Genomic DNA, 15,395 nt, shown 5'->3' with positions numbered 1-15,395 from the left:
ACCATGGGGCCGGTGGCCTTCATCCCCAGCCTTCCATGGCCCTGCCCCGAGCCCCACTGCCGAGCCCCCAGCAGTGGGGCTCGGGAACTCTCAGCTGCATGTGCGAGAGCCAGTCTGGGGCCCAGAGAGGGTGCCAAGACACCTGCCATAGGCAGGAAGGGCAGAAAGTCTCTCTCCAGGTCCCCTAACCCCTTTAGTGGTATCTTAACCACGGAAGGCCCCAGAACAGACTGCTTATCTTCTGCGTCATCGTGGGGATAAAGGCTCTTCTGTCAGACTGGGAAATCCCCTGGGGCAAGGACTGTGTCTCCCTGGTCAGAATAGGAGCTCCCAGTAGGCAGACGTTCTGACTCCCCCATCAGACTAGTACTCCCCAAGCACAAAGCTATGTCTTCTCCCAGCAGAGGGAATCCCCTCAGGGTGGGCCTCTCGCTATTTTCCCTTCTAGGTGGGAGCTTCCCAGGAGCTGGGGCCACATCTCCTTTCTCACCCCAGGGGTGAGGGTCACATCTCCCATATTAATCAGGGGAAAAGCAAGAACAGGGTGTGTGCCCTTCCCATCAGATTGGCATGTCTCCCTCACAGACTGGGGAATTCCTTGGGGCCAAGGCCATGTCTCTCCTCAGCTTGGGAGTTCTCTGATGATATGAATCATGTCGCCATCATCAGACTAGAAGATGCCTAGGGTAGAGTGTATGCCTCCTCCATTAGACTAGGAGGCCCCCAGTGGCAAGCGTCCTCTTTACCCCCGTCCAACTGAAGGATTCCCTAAGACAGGGTCTGTGTCTCCCCTCTAGCCAGGCGACCCGTGGGGCTGAGCCCCATCTCCCCCAACTGACTAGCGTTTCACCCACAGTGGGAAGAGGTGAGTGGCTACGATGAGAACATGAACACGATCCGCACGTACCAGGTGTGCAATGTGTTTGAGTCGAGCCAGAACAACTGGCTACGGACCAAGTTCATCCGGCGCCGCGGCGCCCACCGCATCCACGTGGAGATGAAGTTCTCGGTGCGTGACTGCAGCAGCATCCCCAGCGTGCCCGGCTCCTGCAAGGAGACCTTCAACCTCTATTACTATGAGGCCGACTTTGACTCGGCCACCAAGACCTTCCCCAACTGGATGGAGAATCCATGGGTGAAGGTGGACACCATCGCGGCCGACGAGAGCTTCTCGCAGGTGGACCTGGGTGGCCGAGTCATGAAGATCAACACGGAGGTGCGGAGCTTTGGGCCTGTGTCCCGCAGTGGCTTCTACCTGGCCTTCCAGGACTATGGTGGCTGCATGTCCCTCATCGCCGTGCGCGTCTTCTACCGCAAGTGCCCCCGCATCATCCAGAATGGCGCCATCTTCCAGGAGACCCTCTCGGGGGCCGAGAGCACCTCGCTCGTGGCTGCCCGGGGCAGCTGTATCGCCAACGCCGAGGAGGTGGACGTGCCCATCAAGCTCTACTGTAACGGGGACGGCGAGTGGTTGGTGCCCATTGGCCGCTGCATGTGCAAAGCGGGCTTCGAGGCGGTGGAGAATGGCACGGTCTGCAGAGGTAAGGGCCGCGACGGGGCAGGTGCCCCTGTGCGGGCGTGGAGCGGCACTCGGCTGCACACGTGGGCCAGGGGGGGCCGGGGGGGGGGAGTGGCTCAGGCTGGCAAGGGCAGTGGCCTGGAGCCGACCATGAGGCACTCTCTGGCCGGGCTTCCCAAATCGGCAGCCAGCGTTCCGTGTCTCAGAGGGCAACGTTTGAAGAGCACTTCTAGAACGGCGGTACACGTATGTCCAACGGGGAGCAGGCAAGGTGATTTTCGCGGGCACAGGGATAAACGTTTCTCATCTTAATTATTATGTGAATATTAACAACAGCAAGTGGTGCCGTATGTCTTCATTTACAAAAGTGATGTCGTTTCATCAAGAAATGAGGCCTAGTAAATAACTGGGATAAATTAATGTTTATTGGACTTTTGCTGCATCCGTCAATACAGGCCAGGCTTGACGGAAGTGACCAAACAATAAAAATTTATTTCTCACTCGATGCTCCCTGCCCATCGGGGGTCGGCTGGGGATCCCCCACTCAGGGAGCCAGGCGGATGGAGGCGCCACCGTTTGGAATGCGGTGATCATGAGGGCGGAGAGAAGTGTGAGGTGGATGGCGTGCTGGCTCCCGAGCTCTGCCTGCCATGCGCACGCGCCACTCCCCTGCACACTTCAGCGGCCCAGGCGAGTCACACGCTTCCTTCCGATGCAAGGGGCAGGGGGATGCGCAGGCCCGCTGGAAGCCAGGCCTCCTAACCGCCACTCATACTGTGTGCTGAGCACTTTGTATGTCTAACTTACTACTCCACACAAGAACCCTGGGAGGGATGGTGCCATTTTACAGGAAGAAGTTGAGGCTCAGAGAGTTAAGTGGGGGAGCCAGGAGTCTTATCCAGGTAGTGTGATTCCAAGTCTACCCCTTAGCCACCTCACCGTTTAGGGCGATTTAAGGATAAATCCTAAGTAAGCAATAGTGCAGGTGCTGTTTGATTGTGGCAAACAATTGTGAAGGTGGGTGGCAAACAAGAAGTTAGTAAGAGGGACTGCGTGGTGGTAAGAAGGCTGTGAAGGTAGACAGACCTGGGTTCAAATCCCAGCCCTGCCTGTTATTAGCTGTCTGTCTTGGGCTGCACATGAAACCCTGTTTCTTAGGGTATTTGTGAAGACTCAACAATTCAAGGCTGTAAAGCACTTATAATGGCTTGTAGTACGCAGTAGGAGTTTAATAAATGTTAACAAAATGAGATGTGATGTATACGAAGCCCGGCCTGGTACAAGTACTCCATGGTGCGAGCTGGATGGTGATTTAAAGCCTACCTGTACCACCTCCTCTTGCCTTCCCTGTTGGGATCAGATCCTGGGGGTCCTCCAAATGCCAGGCTAAGAGTTTGGACCCAATTCGAGGGTTCCTGAAGTGCCAGTCACTGTGTGGCCTGAGGTGACTGCATGATCCTACCCTTTATAAAATGCTGTCGCATCCACCGTCCCCATGGCTCCCCCCTCTATGCTCTGAAGCAGCATTTTAGAGGTCCCCAGGAGGATAACCGTGGTGCCCAAGAGAGGAGGAGTGGCCTGTGGGGCTGTTGTAGCCGTGCTCCCGAGAGATGGTGGCTTTCTGGCCAGGCCATCCACGGTGCTAGGATCAAGGGATGTGAAGAATGGCGTGAGTACTTGGGCTAGAAAGGAGGAAGGAGGGAATTCCAGCTTGTGCGGAGGTGACGGTCCTGGAAAAGAGTCAGGGGCATTGGGAAAAAAGGCTGGTTTCTGGGGGAGGATAACAGAGCTGGTTTTCTGTACTTAAGTGTAAAAAGAGCACAGCCTTGGGAGGTGGCAGGCCATGGGGTGCAGAATCAGTCACTCTTTGCTCATTATTTATTCACTCATCAAACCTCACCCGTGCCTGCTCTGTCAGACCTTGTGCGGAACATCAGGTAGGACAGAAGAACGTGACTGTGGCGCAGACTTCTAGGAGCCACCATCTAGTGGTGGGGACAGGCTGTAAGTGAACAAAGGAGGGAATGCCTTTGACTGGCTCTGACTGGAACCACCTGGGCTGGGCAGATTGGTGGAGCGAGGTAGGGAGGTGACACAGAGGAGGTGACATTGGGGCTGAGTCCTGGGAGAGGGATATGTTGACTAGGTGGCCCCGGCCTTCCAGAGGAGGGTTCTACAAGGATCTGGGGATGTGAAGCAGCACATCCCACTGGGGAGACTGGTACAGTGTCTGGCACGACCGTGGCTAAGGGCTCAGGGAGCAATGGAGGAAGAGCTGTCCCTGGGTGGGGCCCAGATGAAGAGGTACATTAGTTACCCATCGTTGCCCAACAAGTCACCCCAAAATGTTGCAGCTGAAAACAAGCATTTGTAATCTCAGTGTCTGAGGGTCAGGGATCCAGGTATGGCTCAGGGCAGGTGCCTCTGGTGCAATGTCTCTCCTGGGGCTGTAGTGTCATCTGATGGTGGTGCTGGGGCGGGGTCTGCTTCCACATTCACATACACAGTTGTTTGCAGGCTTTAGTCCCTCGCCACAGGGACTCACATGGGCAGTGGCTTCCCCCAGAGCGACTGACCCGAGAAAGTTTGAGAGAGCACCCACGACAGAAACCATAATCTTTTTATGACCTCATCTCAAAAGTAACATCTCATCGCTTCTGCCGTATTCTCTTTGTTAAAAGCCAGTCATGCAGTTCAGGCCCCACTCCAGGAGAGGGAATTACATTACATGGGGTGTGAGTGCTAGGAGCTGGGGTCACCAGGGCCATCAGAGAGATTGCCTGGCACAGGCGGGTTCTCCAAGGCTGAGCTTCTCCTTAGGAGTAGGCCCTGGTCCCCTCTGACCCACCTCCCCGGACCGCCGGCCTGCCTGCCCCAGGCCCAGGCCGAGGCCCAGCCAGCCATTGGGTGTGAGTGGAGGCCAGTCAGGTTGTGATTAATGAGCTCAGAAGCCAGTAGGACACCAGCTGATGCTGTGGCCTATGTTGCAGCCACCCAGATGTGGGGCTGCTCCAGCCCAGGTCCCACAGGCACCACTTCTGCTGGCCTGGGGCATGGAGGAATGGTGGTTGACAGGGTCTTTTCTCTGTCTCCAGCTCAGGGATTCTCAACCTTGACTCTGCCTCAGCATCCACCAGGAAGTTCATTAAAATGCAGATTCCTGGGTCTGGTGCAGACACTCCCCCAGGTCTGGTTCTGTGGTTCTGAGATGGGGCCAAGAATCAACATTTTTAAACAAGCAGCCCTCATGCTTCTGTAACAGGACCATTAGCTTATACACGTGCCGTGGTAACATACCGTCAGTCAGACAAATAGGACTCAGGGCCAGATGGATGACCACGGGCCCAGCCTCCCCCGCCCACCACCCCAGGGAGCATCCACCCTAAGGGATGGAAGGGTTGTTAGCAGAATCTCTGGGAGAGTGTAGTTTGGAAAGATCCATTTAATACTGGAATGTAATGGGCGCCTGGGTGGCTCAGTCAGTTAAGCGTCTGTTTTCGGCTCAGCTCACGATCCCAGAGTCCTGGGATTGAGCCCTACGTCAGGTTTCAGGCTCAGTGGGGAGTCTGCTTCTCCCTCTCCCTCTGCCCTTCCTGCCCACTCGTGCCCTCACTCTGTCAAATAAATAAATAAAATCTTTAAAAAAATATTGATACATAATTTGATAGGAAAAAATCCATTGCTTCGTTAACACAAATTTGAGAAGATAAGGCTGGATAAAGTCTACCTGACAGATGGCGAGTAGGTGAGTCCTCATGGGAGTGGCACAGCCATCCCAGGGGTGGGCAAGGGCGGCTAATGAAGGGCAGGGAGTTCCCAGCGCCCTGAGCGTTTCCCAAAACTGTAGGCTACGCCAGTGAAATCTGACCAACTTCCTCCAGTGCCAACAGTGGGCAAGGCGTAGTGGGGAAGGGAGGGCCCTGGAGATGCCAGTCAACCTCTCAACAAGCGTGTATTACATACCCTCCGTGTGCCATTTGGCCCTCCAGCCAATACAGACGGTCCCCAATTTACGATGGTTTGGCTTATAGCGGTCCAACTTCTCATTTTTCAACGTTCCAACAGTGCCATGGTGATGCATATTCAGCAGAAACCGTACTTCAGAATTTGAATTCTGATCTTTTCCTGGGCTGGTGACAGCTGGTCAGATACTCTCTCCTTATGCTGGGCAGTCAGCCACGTGAGCAGGGGGGTAAACAAGTGACACGTGCGTCCCTTCTGCACCCACGTGACCGGTCTTTTATCCACGTTCAGTACTGTATTCAATAAATTGCATGAGTTGTAACAGGCTTTGTGTTAGACGATGTTGCTCAACTGAGCACGCTTCAGGTATGCTAGGCTAAGAACTGATGTTTGGGAGGTTAGGGGTATTAAGTGACTCTTCCACTCAATATTTTCAACTTATGGTGGGTTTATCAGGACGTAACCCCATGGTAAGTCGAGGCAGATCTGTATGTATTGAGTACCATCTGTGAGCCAGGCACATACCAACGTTCGCTGCCCTCCCAGAGTTTTTAGTCTGAGTCGGTGGACAGAAGAAGATGGAGGGAAAAAAATAATGAGCAGATAAATAAAATAGTTAAAGCTGTGATGAATGAAAGGGGCGGAAAGATGCAGCAATAGAGGTCAAAGGAAGACTCGCTTTAGCCAGGTGGACCAGGGAAGGCTTCTTGGAAGAAGTGTCATTTGAGCTGACAGTGGCCACCCTGGGAAGGCTGGAGGAGAGCACCTGAGATACAGGGTTTGGCTCATTGGCTCCTGGGTGAGCAGGGGACTTGGACACATGGAGAAGGCGGCAGAGTGTGGTCCTTCCAGAAATGAATTATATCCAGTCAAAGCATTTTGAGAATATGAGAAAGAAGACATCTTTTCTGACTGGAGGTCTAGGAAGGCTTCAAGGAGGAGGTGGCATTTGAATTAGGCTCTGAAGAGTGAGTAGGATTTGGATGGTGAAGGGAGGGAGGTCACTGTAGGTCAAAGAACCAACTGCATGAATAACGGCCCCGAGGTATGATAGTAGAGGGTGTGTTTGGTGGGTGTCCTGTGCCTTACTGGGGATGGGTGTCAAGGTATGACTTCTCCCTACTCAGGCATCAACGTTCACTTTTTATTGGGCGCCTGATCAGGACCTGCACTGGCCATACAGCTGCCAGGTGAGGGACTCTGGGGACTTTCTTCAGAAGAACTCTGGCCCCCTCTCCTCCCCAAGTCCCCCATCTCCTCAGCATGACAGTCCCCACTGGGGTTCGCTGCCAGCAGATCTTCCTGGAATTCCTCCCCTGCAGCAGTGGCTCCCCCCAAGCTCAAGTCTGTCTGACTCTTTCCAGATGTTCATGGGCTCGATTGGGAAGGTGCCTCTGCCTCAGTGTCTCCAAGTTTGTCTCTGTAGCCCTATTTCTCTTGGTCTCTCCTTCCCTAGCTCAACCCCTGCTCTGCCCCTACCCATCAGATTCCCCTCCTAACCCCTGTTGGGGGCCCTGCCCTCCTCTCTCCCAACTGCAGACCCACATCTATAACCAATCTGGAGGCAGCTCCACAGAGATCCTGATTGCTGCGTGCTGTTGGGGCGTAATGGGATTTTTTAATATTTAGCTTGGACAGGGAGAGGGGCTGCGAGTCAGTGGGGAGGGGCCCGGGGGTGGGGGGCGGTTGCACGCACATGTTGATCCTCTGGCTCTAGCTTAGACTCCCAGTTCCCAGCTGCTGGGCTTCTCACAGCCTCTCCCTCTCCTCCACCCTGCCCTGCCTGGCAACCCCCAGCCCCACTCTCCCCCCGCAGCCATGGCCTCTCCTTGACCTTGGCCTTGGAGACCTGGTTTCAAACCCCAGCTCTGCCTCACTGTGTGACCTTGGGCAAGCAACTGACTCCCAGCCTTTGTTTGCCCATCTGTAAAACAGGACAAACACAAAGGCTGCCGTGCAGAGTAAATGAGAAGATACCTAGAGAAGTGTTATAAAAATAAGAACAGGGACTTCTACCAAAACTGTCTTCTGCTGTGAATGTTTGGGTTTGTTTTGGGGTTTTTTTTTTTGGTCTCTGATGAGCTTTTTATTCTGAGGGAAAAAAAAAAACTTTTTCTTATCGCAAAAGCAATGTAGGTTTGTTGTTAAATCTTTAGAAATTACTGAGAAGCAAATAGGAGAAAATTAAAATCGTCCAGAGATAGCCACTGTCAACAGGCTGGTGGAGATCCTTCTGGGTGTATTTACACATATTGATTATGTTTAAAGAAAAAGTGAACTTCCCACTAAAAATACACAAGGGTTTTTGACTGATTAATATTTTGTGGACACTTTCCCATGTCATGTTAGATCTCCAGCATCATTTTGGAAGGCTCTTGGAATTCCATAGGAAAGATGTGTCATACTTTATTTACCAATCCTCTGTTGATCGACACGTAGATTGCTGGCCACTTTTCACTATCTATCTTAACAAATGCCAGGATGCACGTCATTGTTCCCGAATTTTTGTGCGCTATTCCTGGTATTTGAGTAGATATGTTTCCAGATGTGGAATTGTGGGGTCAAAGGGTATGTATGTTTTTTAGAGGTTTGATGCGCACTGCCAAGGTACCCCCCAAAAAGGCACGGCCCCGGGTACCCTCCTGGCAGCAGATGTCCAGAGTACCTCTTTCCCCGCATGCTCACCAGCAGGAGATATTCTGCCTGTCACTTTATTTTCTGCTTTTCTCCGAGAATCCTGTGCTGCCTCAGCCAAGGTAGGGAGAAGCCCAGGGATGTCTCTGGGCCTTCAGGGTTAGGCCCTGGGCCACGCTCGGGGTGGCCTCCTTCCTACCACGCTCTCAGCTCCAGCCCTTCCCACAGAGGCTGGACCAGTGGCCCAGATGCATCTGGCAAGTCCGTGGGGTAGGGTGCGGTCAGTCTTGGGGTGAGGAGGAGAGAGGCCGCCAGCTGGCAGGGCCTGTGCTGGCTGGGGAAAGGGTGTGAGGGTTGGAATGCTGGGTGGGTGGGAGGAGAGGCCCAGACCCCCACACAGAAGTTGTGATGCATCTCTTCAAGGGCAGGGTGGAGACGCCCAGCTAGGGGAGGGGGAGGGCTAACAGACACCCTCTCCAGAGCACCAGGCTCAGGCCAGGCCTGAGACCACACAGGCCAGCCTTTTGAGAAGGGGATTGGATGGGGAGCCTGGCCGACACACTCGGCTTATTCAATTCTTGGCTCTTAAAAACTGAAGTGCCCCTTCCCCCACTTCTCCTTCCTGTATGCTCCCAAAGCATCTTTGTATACAACCATCCATCCGTCTGTCTATACATTGGTCCACCTGTCCAGCCAGCCAGCCGTCAGTGTTTCACTGAACACCAGCTTCTGATTTTTTTTTGCTTCTTGGAGGGGTCAGTGATGTCTTCATAGAGGACCAGGAGGCTAAAACATAGTGAGTGCCTCTCATGCCAGGTGCTGTGCCAGGCATTGGGGTGTTTGGAAAGATCAGTCATGGCCCCTGCCCTCAAGGACCACCCAGTCTAGAGAGGTCGACAGATGCATCTGCAGAAAGTGGAGGTAGAAGCAGACAAAGGCACCCAACCCACCCAGGGGAGCATCGGCTGGGGTCATGGTGCTCCGAGGAAGGCTTCCAGGAAGAGAAACTGTTGAAGTGGAAGCCAAGCGAGGAGCAGGAGTTAGCCAGGTGAGGAGGAGGAGGTGCAAAGACCCAGAGGCAGGCAGAGTGGGTGTTCTTAGAAAGGGAGGGAGGGCCACTTCAGCCCAGTTTCCTCCCTGAGTCAACCAAATGGAAGGATCTGGATATCAGGGCATGGGATGACATGGTCTTCATATTCCCTCAGCGGTCTGGGCAAGAAACATTGAACAATTTTGGCCCCTGATACTCATAACAACCCCCCCGCCCAGGGACCTGCTGTGCACCAGACCCTGGGCCAGATGTGGGGACTGCAGAGATGATGAAGGCCCTTCTTGCCTTCTTCGAGCTTCCAGTCTGGGGTGGGGGAGATGGCTCTATCTGTAACTATAGCCTTGGAGCACTTAGGAGGGAGGCTACCTGGAGGAGGAACTCTTTTCTCAGGGCTTTGGAAAATGGAAGGAACCAAAGGCAGGAATTAGTCCAGAAACAAGATGATCAGAAATGATACTGACCTTTAACTCTGGCCTCTTGCTGACCCCCAGACAAAATGCAGCCAACTAGGGGTGGGGGATGGGGAGAGGAGAAACGCTGGGCTAAAGGAGAAGGCTTAGAGAGGCTGCCAGGCTTTTTAGTTCCACGTTGTCAAAGGGCTGGGTGCGGCAGAGGCTGCAAGGAGTCCTGAGGGCTGGGACGGGGCAGTCCCTCCTGTGTGTGCAGCTCTGTGTTCCATGCTGTGTTCTGTTATCTTTTGGAATCTTCTATTGATAAGATTAGCTCCATTTTACAAATGAGAAGACTGAGGTCCAGGGAGGGTCAGTCTGTTGCCCAAGATCGCATGGCCAGTAAGCAGTAAGCAGTGGAGGCAGAATGGGAACCTGGCTTTCTCCAGCTGCTGGGACAACTGATTAACCAGAATGGGGAGAGGCCTGAATGTACTCTGTCCTGATCACCTCCCAGATTACGGCGGCGGGGGAGGGGGGTACCTGAGATGGGGGAAGTGAAAGGTTTGACAAATAACCGATGGAAGGACTCTTGCTCAGGACTGTGGGGCCACCCTGCTGGGGCAACTAGGAGGTATTCTGGGTGGAAGAGGGAGGCTTGTGTCTGGGCCTTGAAGGACAAGGTGCTTTCCTATGGAGATGCTGGGCACAGTGGAATGCGGTCCCAGGGCAAAGGCTCAGGGGTGGAGAAGTCTCTGGGGGTCTCTTCTCCTCCTGCTCAGGGGGAGAAGAGGCCTCCAGGAGGGAAACCCACCCACCCGTGGCTAACCTCTGGCCAGACAGAAGAGCCCGTCGGCCCACACACAGCATTTTCCGAATGCTCACCTTGTATCTCTAACTGCACACTAATCTTATTGAACGCCCCCATCGGAGCGGGAAGTAGACTGGGGCCAATGGTCACACTCCTTGGAGGTGGGCACAGGTAGGTGGGCACTCTCGTGCCCCCCACCTCTGATTTCTCCCGCTCTTGCAGATGGCAGAAAGGCTCTGTGGCGGGCGCCCAGTGCTCACGTTTGTTAGGAGATTCCTGTGGACCAGGCCGCTCTCACCCAGGGTCTCACTGACTCTCAGTCCCCCTTGGGGTCAGGGATCATCATTTCTGTTTTACAGAAGAGGAGACTGAGGTCCAGAGAGAGTGAACAGCTTGTTTGAGGTGACCCGGTTAGGAAGGGACAGGACTCGAACCCGGGCCGTCTGCCCCTGGAGCCCCCGTGCTGTCCTCTCTCCGCCCTGGCCTGGCACCAGGTGGACGGTTTGGTCACAGGCTGTCTCCATAGCGCTCCGGCAAGACCATCAACAGCTGGGGAAGCTCCCCTCCCTTCAGCCGCTGCCTTTACATCTGGCGAGAGAGGCCCGTTTATTGAGGAAGTTTATGCATTTAACAGTTTAAGCCTTTCTAAGCCTGTGGTACAACAGGATTTGGGAGCCGTTAACAATTCTGTGTGGTTAAGAGATTTTCATTGCTCTGCGGCAGCTGGCTCAGGCCCCACAGGCCCCACTCTGGCCTCCACCCCACCCTGCTGGGGCACCCCCTCCCCGGGGCCCTTTGTCCTCAGCCCCCATCCTGCTGTTTCTCCTGGGTTCCCCCTACTCGGAACCTTTAGGGATGAACTTTGACTTCGGAGGAGGAACAGGCCCAGAGAGGGGAATTCCGGGAGTTGGCCAGGGCCACACAGCAGGTAAGAGGCTTGAACTGACCTGCCTGCCAAAGCCTGAGGCACCCCCCCCCTCCCTGCCCCGCCCCAGACTGCTTTCCCGGGAAGATGGGGGGCATTATACTGTTAATTCCTCGCCGGCAGATCAGACCTCTGCCCTTCTAGGAGCAACATGTGTTCCATCCCTACAAGGCTTTGGACAGGCAGGGGGTGGGGTGATGCCCACATTCATTCACCTTGTCAGGTACAGAGCTAGAATCAGAACCCAGGCCTCCTGAAGTCCTAATGAGAATTCTTCGCACTCTACCAAACTGGTGGGGTTTTTTCCATAGCTCGGGGGGGGGGGGGGGGAAATGCCATTTGTAATTATAATGTCTTACATATGTACAGTATTTATTTACTTACACCCTGCCTTGTTCCAGAAAAGATTAGAGACTGCTTTTGTATAGCATTTGGTCTCACCCCATGAGATACTTTGATCTGCACGATACCCACAGGAGAGAAGCAGGGCGAAGGTTACTATTGCCATTTTAGAGACAAGGAAAACTGAAATCAAGAGAGGACCTAACTTTCCCCGGGGTCACACTGCACTTTGGGGTGGAAGCGGGACTAGAACCCAGTGCTTCGGGGCTCCCTTTGGAGATCCTTGTCTCTGAGACGTTCGGAGACAGCCGGGAACACTGCAGGGGACCTCAGTCTCCATCCCAGGTGGGAACAGGTGGTCTGCCCCAGGGGAGAGTCCCTCACAGCTCAGAGAAAGCAAGGTTTGTGTGCAGAGGGGTGGGGAGGTGGGTTTGGTGAGAGGTGACAACCTGCTCCTGACAACCTTGCTGATGAACCAGTCCGTGGCCGGGAGACCAGCCGGGGTCCCCCCGAAAGGTGGGCCGGCCTTGGGACTCCTACCCTGTCTGGTATGTCTGGCTCTTTGTGTCTCCCCCAGGCCTTTCCAGTCTTTTTCCATGGAACTCCGTGGAGGTTGCATGATGCTATTGTTTTAATCACATGGATTTGTTTCCTGGTCCTGGTAACTTGTCTGCCCAGCCAACCGACAGGCCTGCAAACACACACTTCTATTGCGCCGGTGTCTAAACAGCACACTCGCTTTGTCTCCTGTCCTCTCCGTTCTGTCAAGTGAAGGGCCCGCAGCGGCTGGTTGCTAGCCTCATGGTTATGAAACCTGAGACCCAAAGATGTCAGATGAAATGGCCTGTCCAGGGACCCAGCATCCTGTCAGGGTCCTACCTCAGCTCCCTGTACCTCCTGCCAGACCCCAGTTGTAAATAACAGAGACAAAAGCCCAAGAAGGACGGGACACACCTTGGTGGGTGGAACCGCCTGCTAGTCGTCAGGCTTAGGCCCTAGGCTTGGTGGATGATACTTTACTGAATCCTTACAGGCCCCAGAAGTTGGCTACGGTCGATATTCTCGTTTTTAGAGAGGAGGAAGTGGAGGCTCAGAGAGGTTAAAAAAAACTAGCCCAGGATCACACAGCTAATGGATGATGAGCCAGAAATGAAATCCAAAACTGGTCCTCTTTCCCCCTGGAATATATGTACAGTGTTTCATTGTCAGAAAAATGTTCTCACAATTCTTACTTCGTTTGATTCTCAACAACCTGGGAAGTAAGAGGGTCTTGCCCCCACTCTTTAGATGAGGACTTTAAGGCTCGGGGAGGTGGAGGGAGCTGCCCCAGCCTCACGGCTGGGAAGGGTCAGAGCTGGGACCACGGCCAGTTGCCAGGCCTGTTGGACCCTGGTGCCCAGGCACTGACCCTCCCAGCCCCCCATCCATGCAGCTCAGTCCTGTTCCAGGGCCTCTCTTGAACCCACTCGTGTCACGCCTCTGCCCCATCATTCCAACAAAACTGCTCAAAATCGGGGCGCCTGCGTGGCTCAGTCGGTTGAGCATCCAACTCTTGGTTTCCGCTCAGGTCATGATCTCATGTGTTGTGGGATCGAGCCCTACATCGGGCTCAGCACAGAGTCTGCTTGGGATTCTCTGCGTCTTCCTCTCCCTCTGCCGCTCCCCTCCCCACCCCACCCCACCCCACCCCACCCCACCCCCACTTGTATTCTCTCTCTTTTTAAAATAAATAAATAAAATCTTAAAAAAAAAAAAAAAAACTGCTCAAAATCAGAACCACCAGTAACATCCGCGTCACCAGTCAGGGGTCAGTTCCCAGGCCTCAGCTTCCCTGACCTCCCAGCAGCCCTTGACAAAGTGACCACTGCGTCTTCTGGGCCCTCGCTGTCTCTTGGCATCCCTGCTGCCTCTCTGGGTGCTTCGTAGCCAGTTCCGGCTCATCGTCACCTCGAAAGACCCAGTGCTGAGTCCTTGACCTCCTCTTCTCTCTCCTGTCTCTGGGTAATTCTGTCCAGGCCCCTGGCTTCAGATGCCCTCTCTGGGCTTATCTCCAGCCTGGACGCCACATCTGAAGCCAGACTCACATACCCAACTACCTCCTGGACGTCTCCATCCTATTTCCCCCCTGCCCTCTACAGTATCCTCTCTGCCCTGCAGCCAGAGTTCTGTCTAAAAATTAGGGGCATCATGCCTGTCCTCTGCTCAGTACACCCAAGGCCCCTCATCTTGCATTGAGCAAAAGCCAAGGTCCTAAAAATGGCCCACAAAGCCCCGCAGAGCTGTCCTTCCCTTCCGTCTCTCTGACTGGTCTCCCCCTTGCCTTCTCCACTCCAGACACACGGGTCTCCTTGCTGGTTTCTTCTGCCTGGAATGTTCTTTTGTCAGCTGTCCCTCTCACCTTCTTCAGGTCTCTGTCCAAACGTCACCTTCTCACCAAGACCCCCCCATTGCCCTAGTGTTGAAAAGAGCGAAGCTGTGTACACACACGGTTATGTACATCCTGCCCTCTTTCCTGCTTCATTTCTCTCCATGACCCTTACCACCATCAGACATACTGTGTGCTCACTTGCTTGGTCCTTTACTACTTGTCTCTCCCAGCCAGAATGTGTACTCCCTGAGGACAGGCATTTCTGTCTTATCCACCACTGTGTCCACTTTCTAGAGTAGTGCCAGCTCCTAGGAGCTACTCAATCAAGATTTATTGCAGAGCCCACTCACCCCGTCTCAAGAGACTAGATGATACTAGCAAAGGCCCTTGGTGAGGCTGGGCTTCTTCTTACCACCTCCAGTGGGCTCGGGGGGGGGGGGGGGGCGGGGAACCACCATGGCCAGGATGCCCAGCGGGTCTGTCTGTTGTTAGGACAGATGTTTCTAGGCATGGATGGAGGGTCCTTATTCTTGATACTCGGCATTTCCCCTAAAATCCCAAATCCTTCTCGGAGCTGGGGGTCTCAGAGAGCATCTTCCCATCTTACTCGTGTTCTTGACCAAACGTCATTCTGGCCCTCACTCCCTTGCCTGCGCCCACCTGACAGTGTTTGCCCTCCCTGCACAGAGCCTGCTGGGGTGCCCATCTCTCTCCAGGAGCTTGGGGGAGCCCACCGTGTGCCCAGGTCTGTGAGGACAGAGACCTGGAGGAGACAGGGAAGAGGCGCCCAGTACCCCAAGTCTCTTCTGGTTGTGGGTTCTGGCCCTGACCTTGCTGCCTGACCCAGTGGGTCAGAGCCACAGCTTCCTCGCTGTTAAATGGGGCCTGCGGTCCCAGCTTCACAGGGTTCAGGAGAGGCTCAAAGGAGTTAAGGGAGCTCAGAAGACAGGGGAGGGGAGGGGACGGGGTGCTCTTGCTCTAGGAAGGAATGTTTCTCGGGCGGGCACCCGTCAGGGCCCTGGCAGAGCTCCTGGAGCACAAGCTGCATGTCCATGTCCCAGGGGGCAGGGGCTGGTTGATAATGCCCTCTCAGTTACAAGCAAGTCTGGGTATATAGCAGGCGCCTAATATGTACTTGTGGAATGGCATCATTTTAACCAGACAGGGTACTTTTATTGAGCAGCACAGGCGCAGCTCACAGAGTCAGGGTGCCTGGGTCCAAATATGGGCTCTGCCCCCCCTGCCCTGGGTTCCTATCAGAGCAACCCCCTCCCCTCCTGCCTCTGGGGGTCCACGTCACCACCTACAGACCGACTCCGATGTGCTAACAGCCGCTGGTTCTGCAATGCCTGGTCCTCATGGTACCCCAGGTGAGGCCAGCAGGGCAGCTGTG

At 54.4% G+C, this 15,395-nt stretch overlaps 1 protein-coding gene across 3 annotated transcripts in view; it reads left to right on the top strand.

Annotated features, from left to right (window-relative positions):
* The window catches only part of EPHB2 (EPH receptor B2), a 121,388-nt gene that overhangs the window by 2,365 nt on the left and 103,628 nt on the right, over nt 1–15,395 (top strand). For all 3 annotated transcript variants that reach the window (XM_088023032.1, XM_028090817.2, XM_028090815.2), the window contains exon 2: nt 857–1,541. In XM_088023032.1, the coding sequence (XP_087879158.1) occupies nt 857–1,541 (685 nt within the window). The remainder of the gene's footprint in view (nt 1–856; nt 1,542–15,395) is intronic.

The sequence above is a fragment of the Eumetopias jubatus genome, unplaced genomic scaffold (assembly GCF_037043125.1).
Source record: "Eumetopias jubatus isolate StellerSeaLion01/CBP00866 unplaced genomic scaffold, mEumJub1_p1.0 scaffold_4, whole genome shotgun sequence".
In the NCBI taxonomy this organism is placed as follows: domain Eukaryota; kingdom Metazoa; phylum Chordata; class Mammalia; order Carnivora; family Otariidae; genus Eumetopias; species Eumetopias jubatus.
Note: the sequence above shows the minus strand (reverse complement) of the source record. Positions and strands in the feature narration are given on the sequence as shown.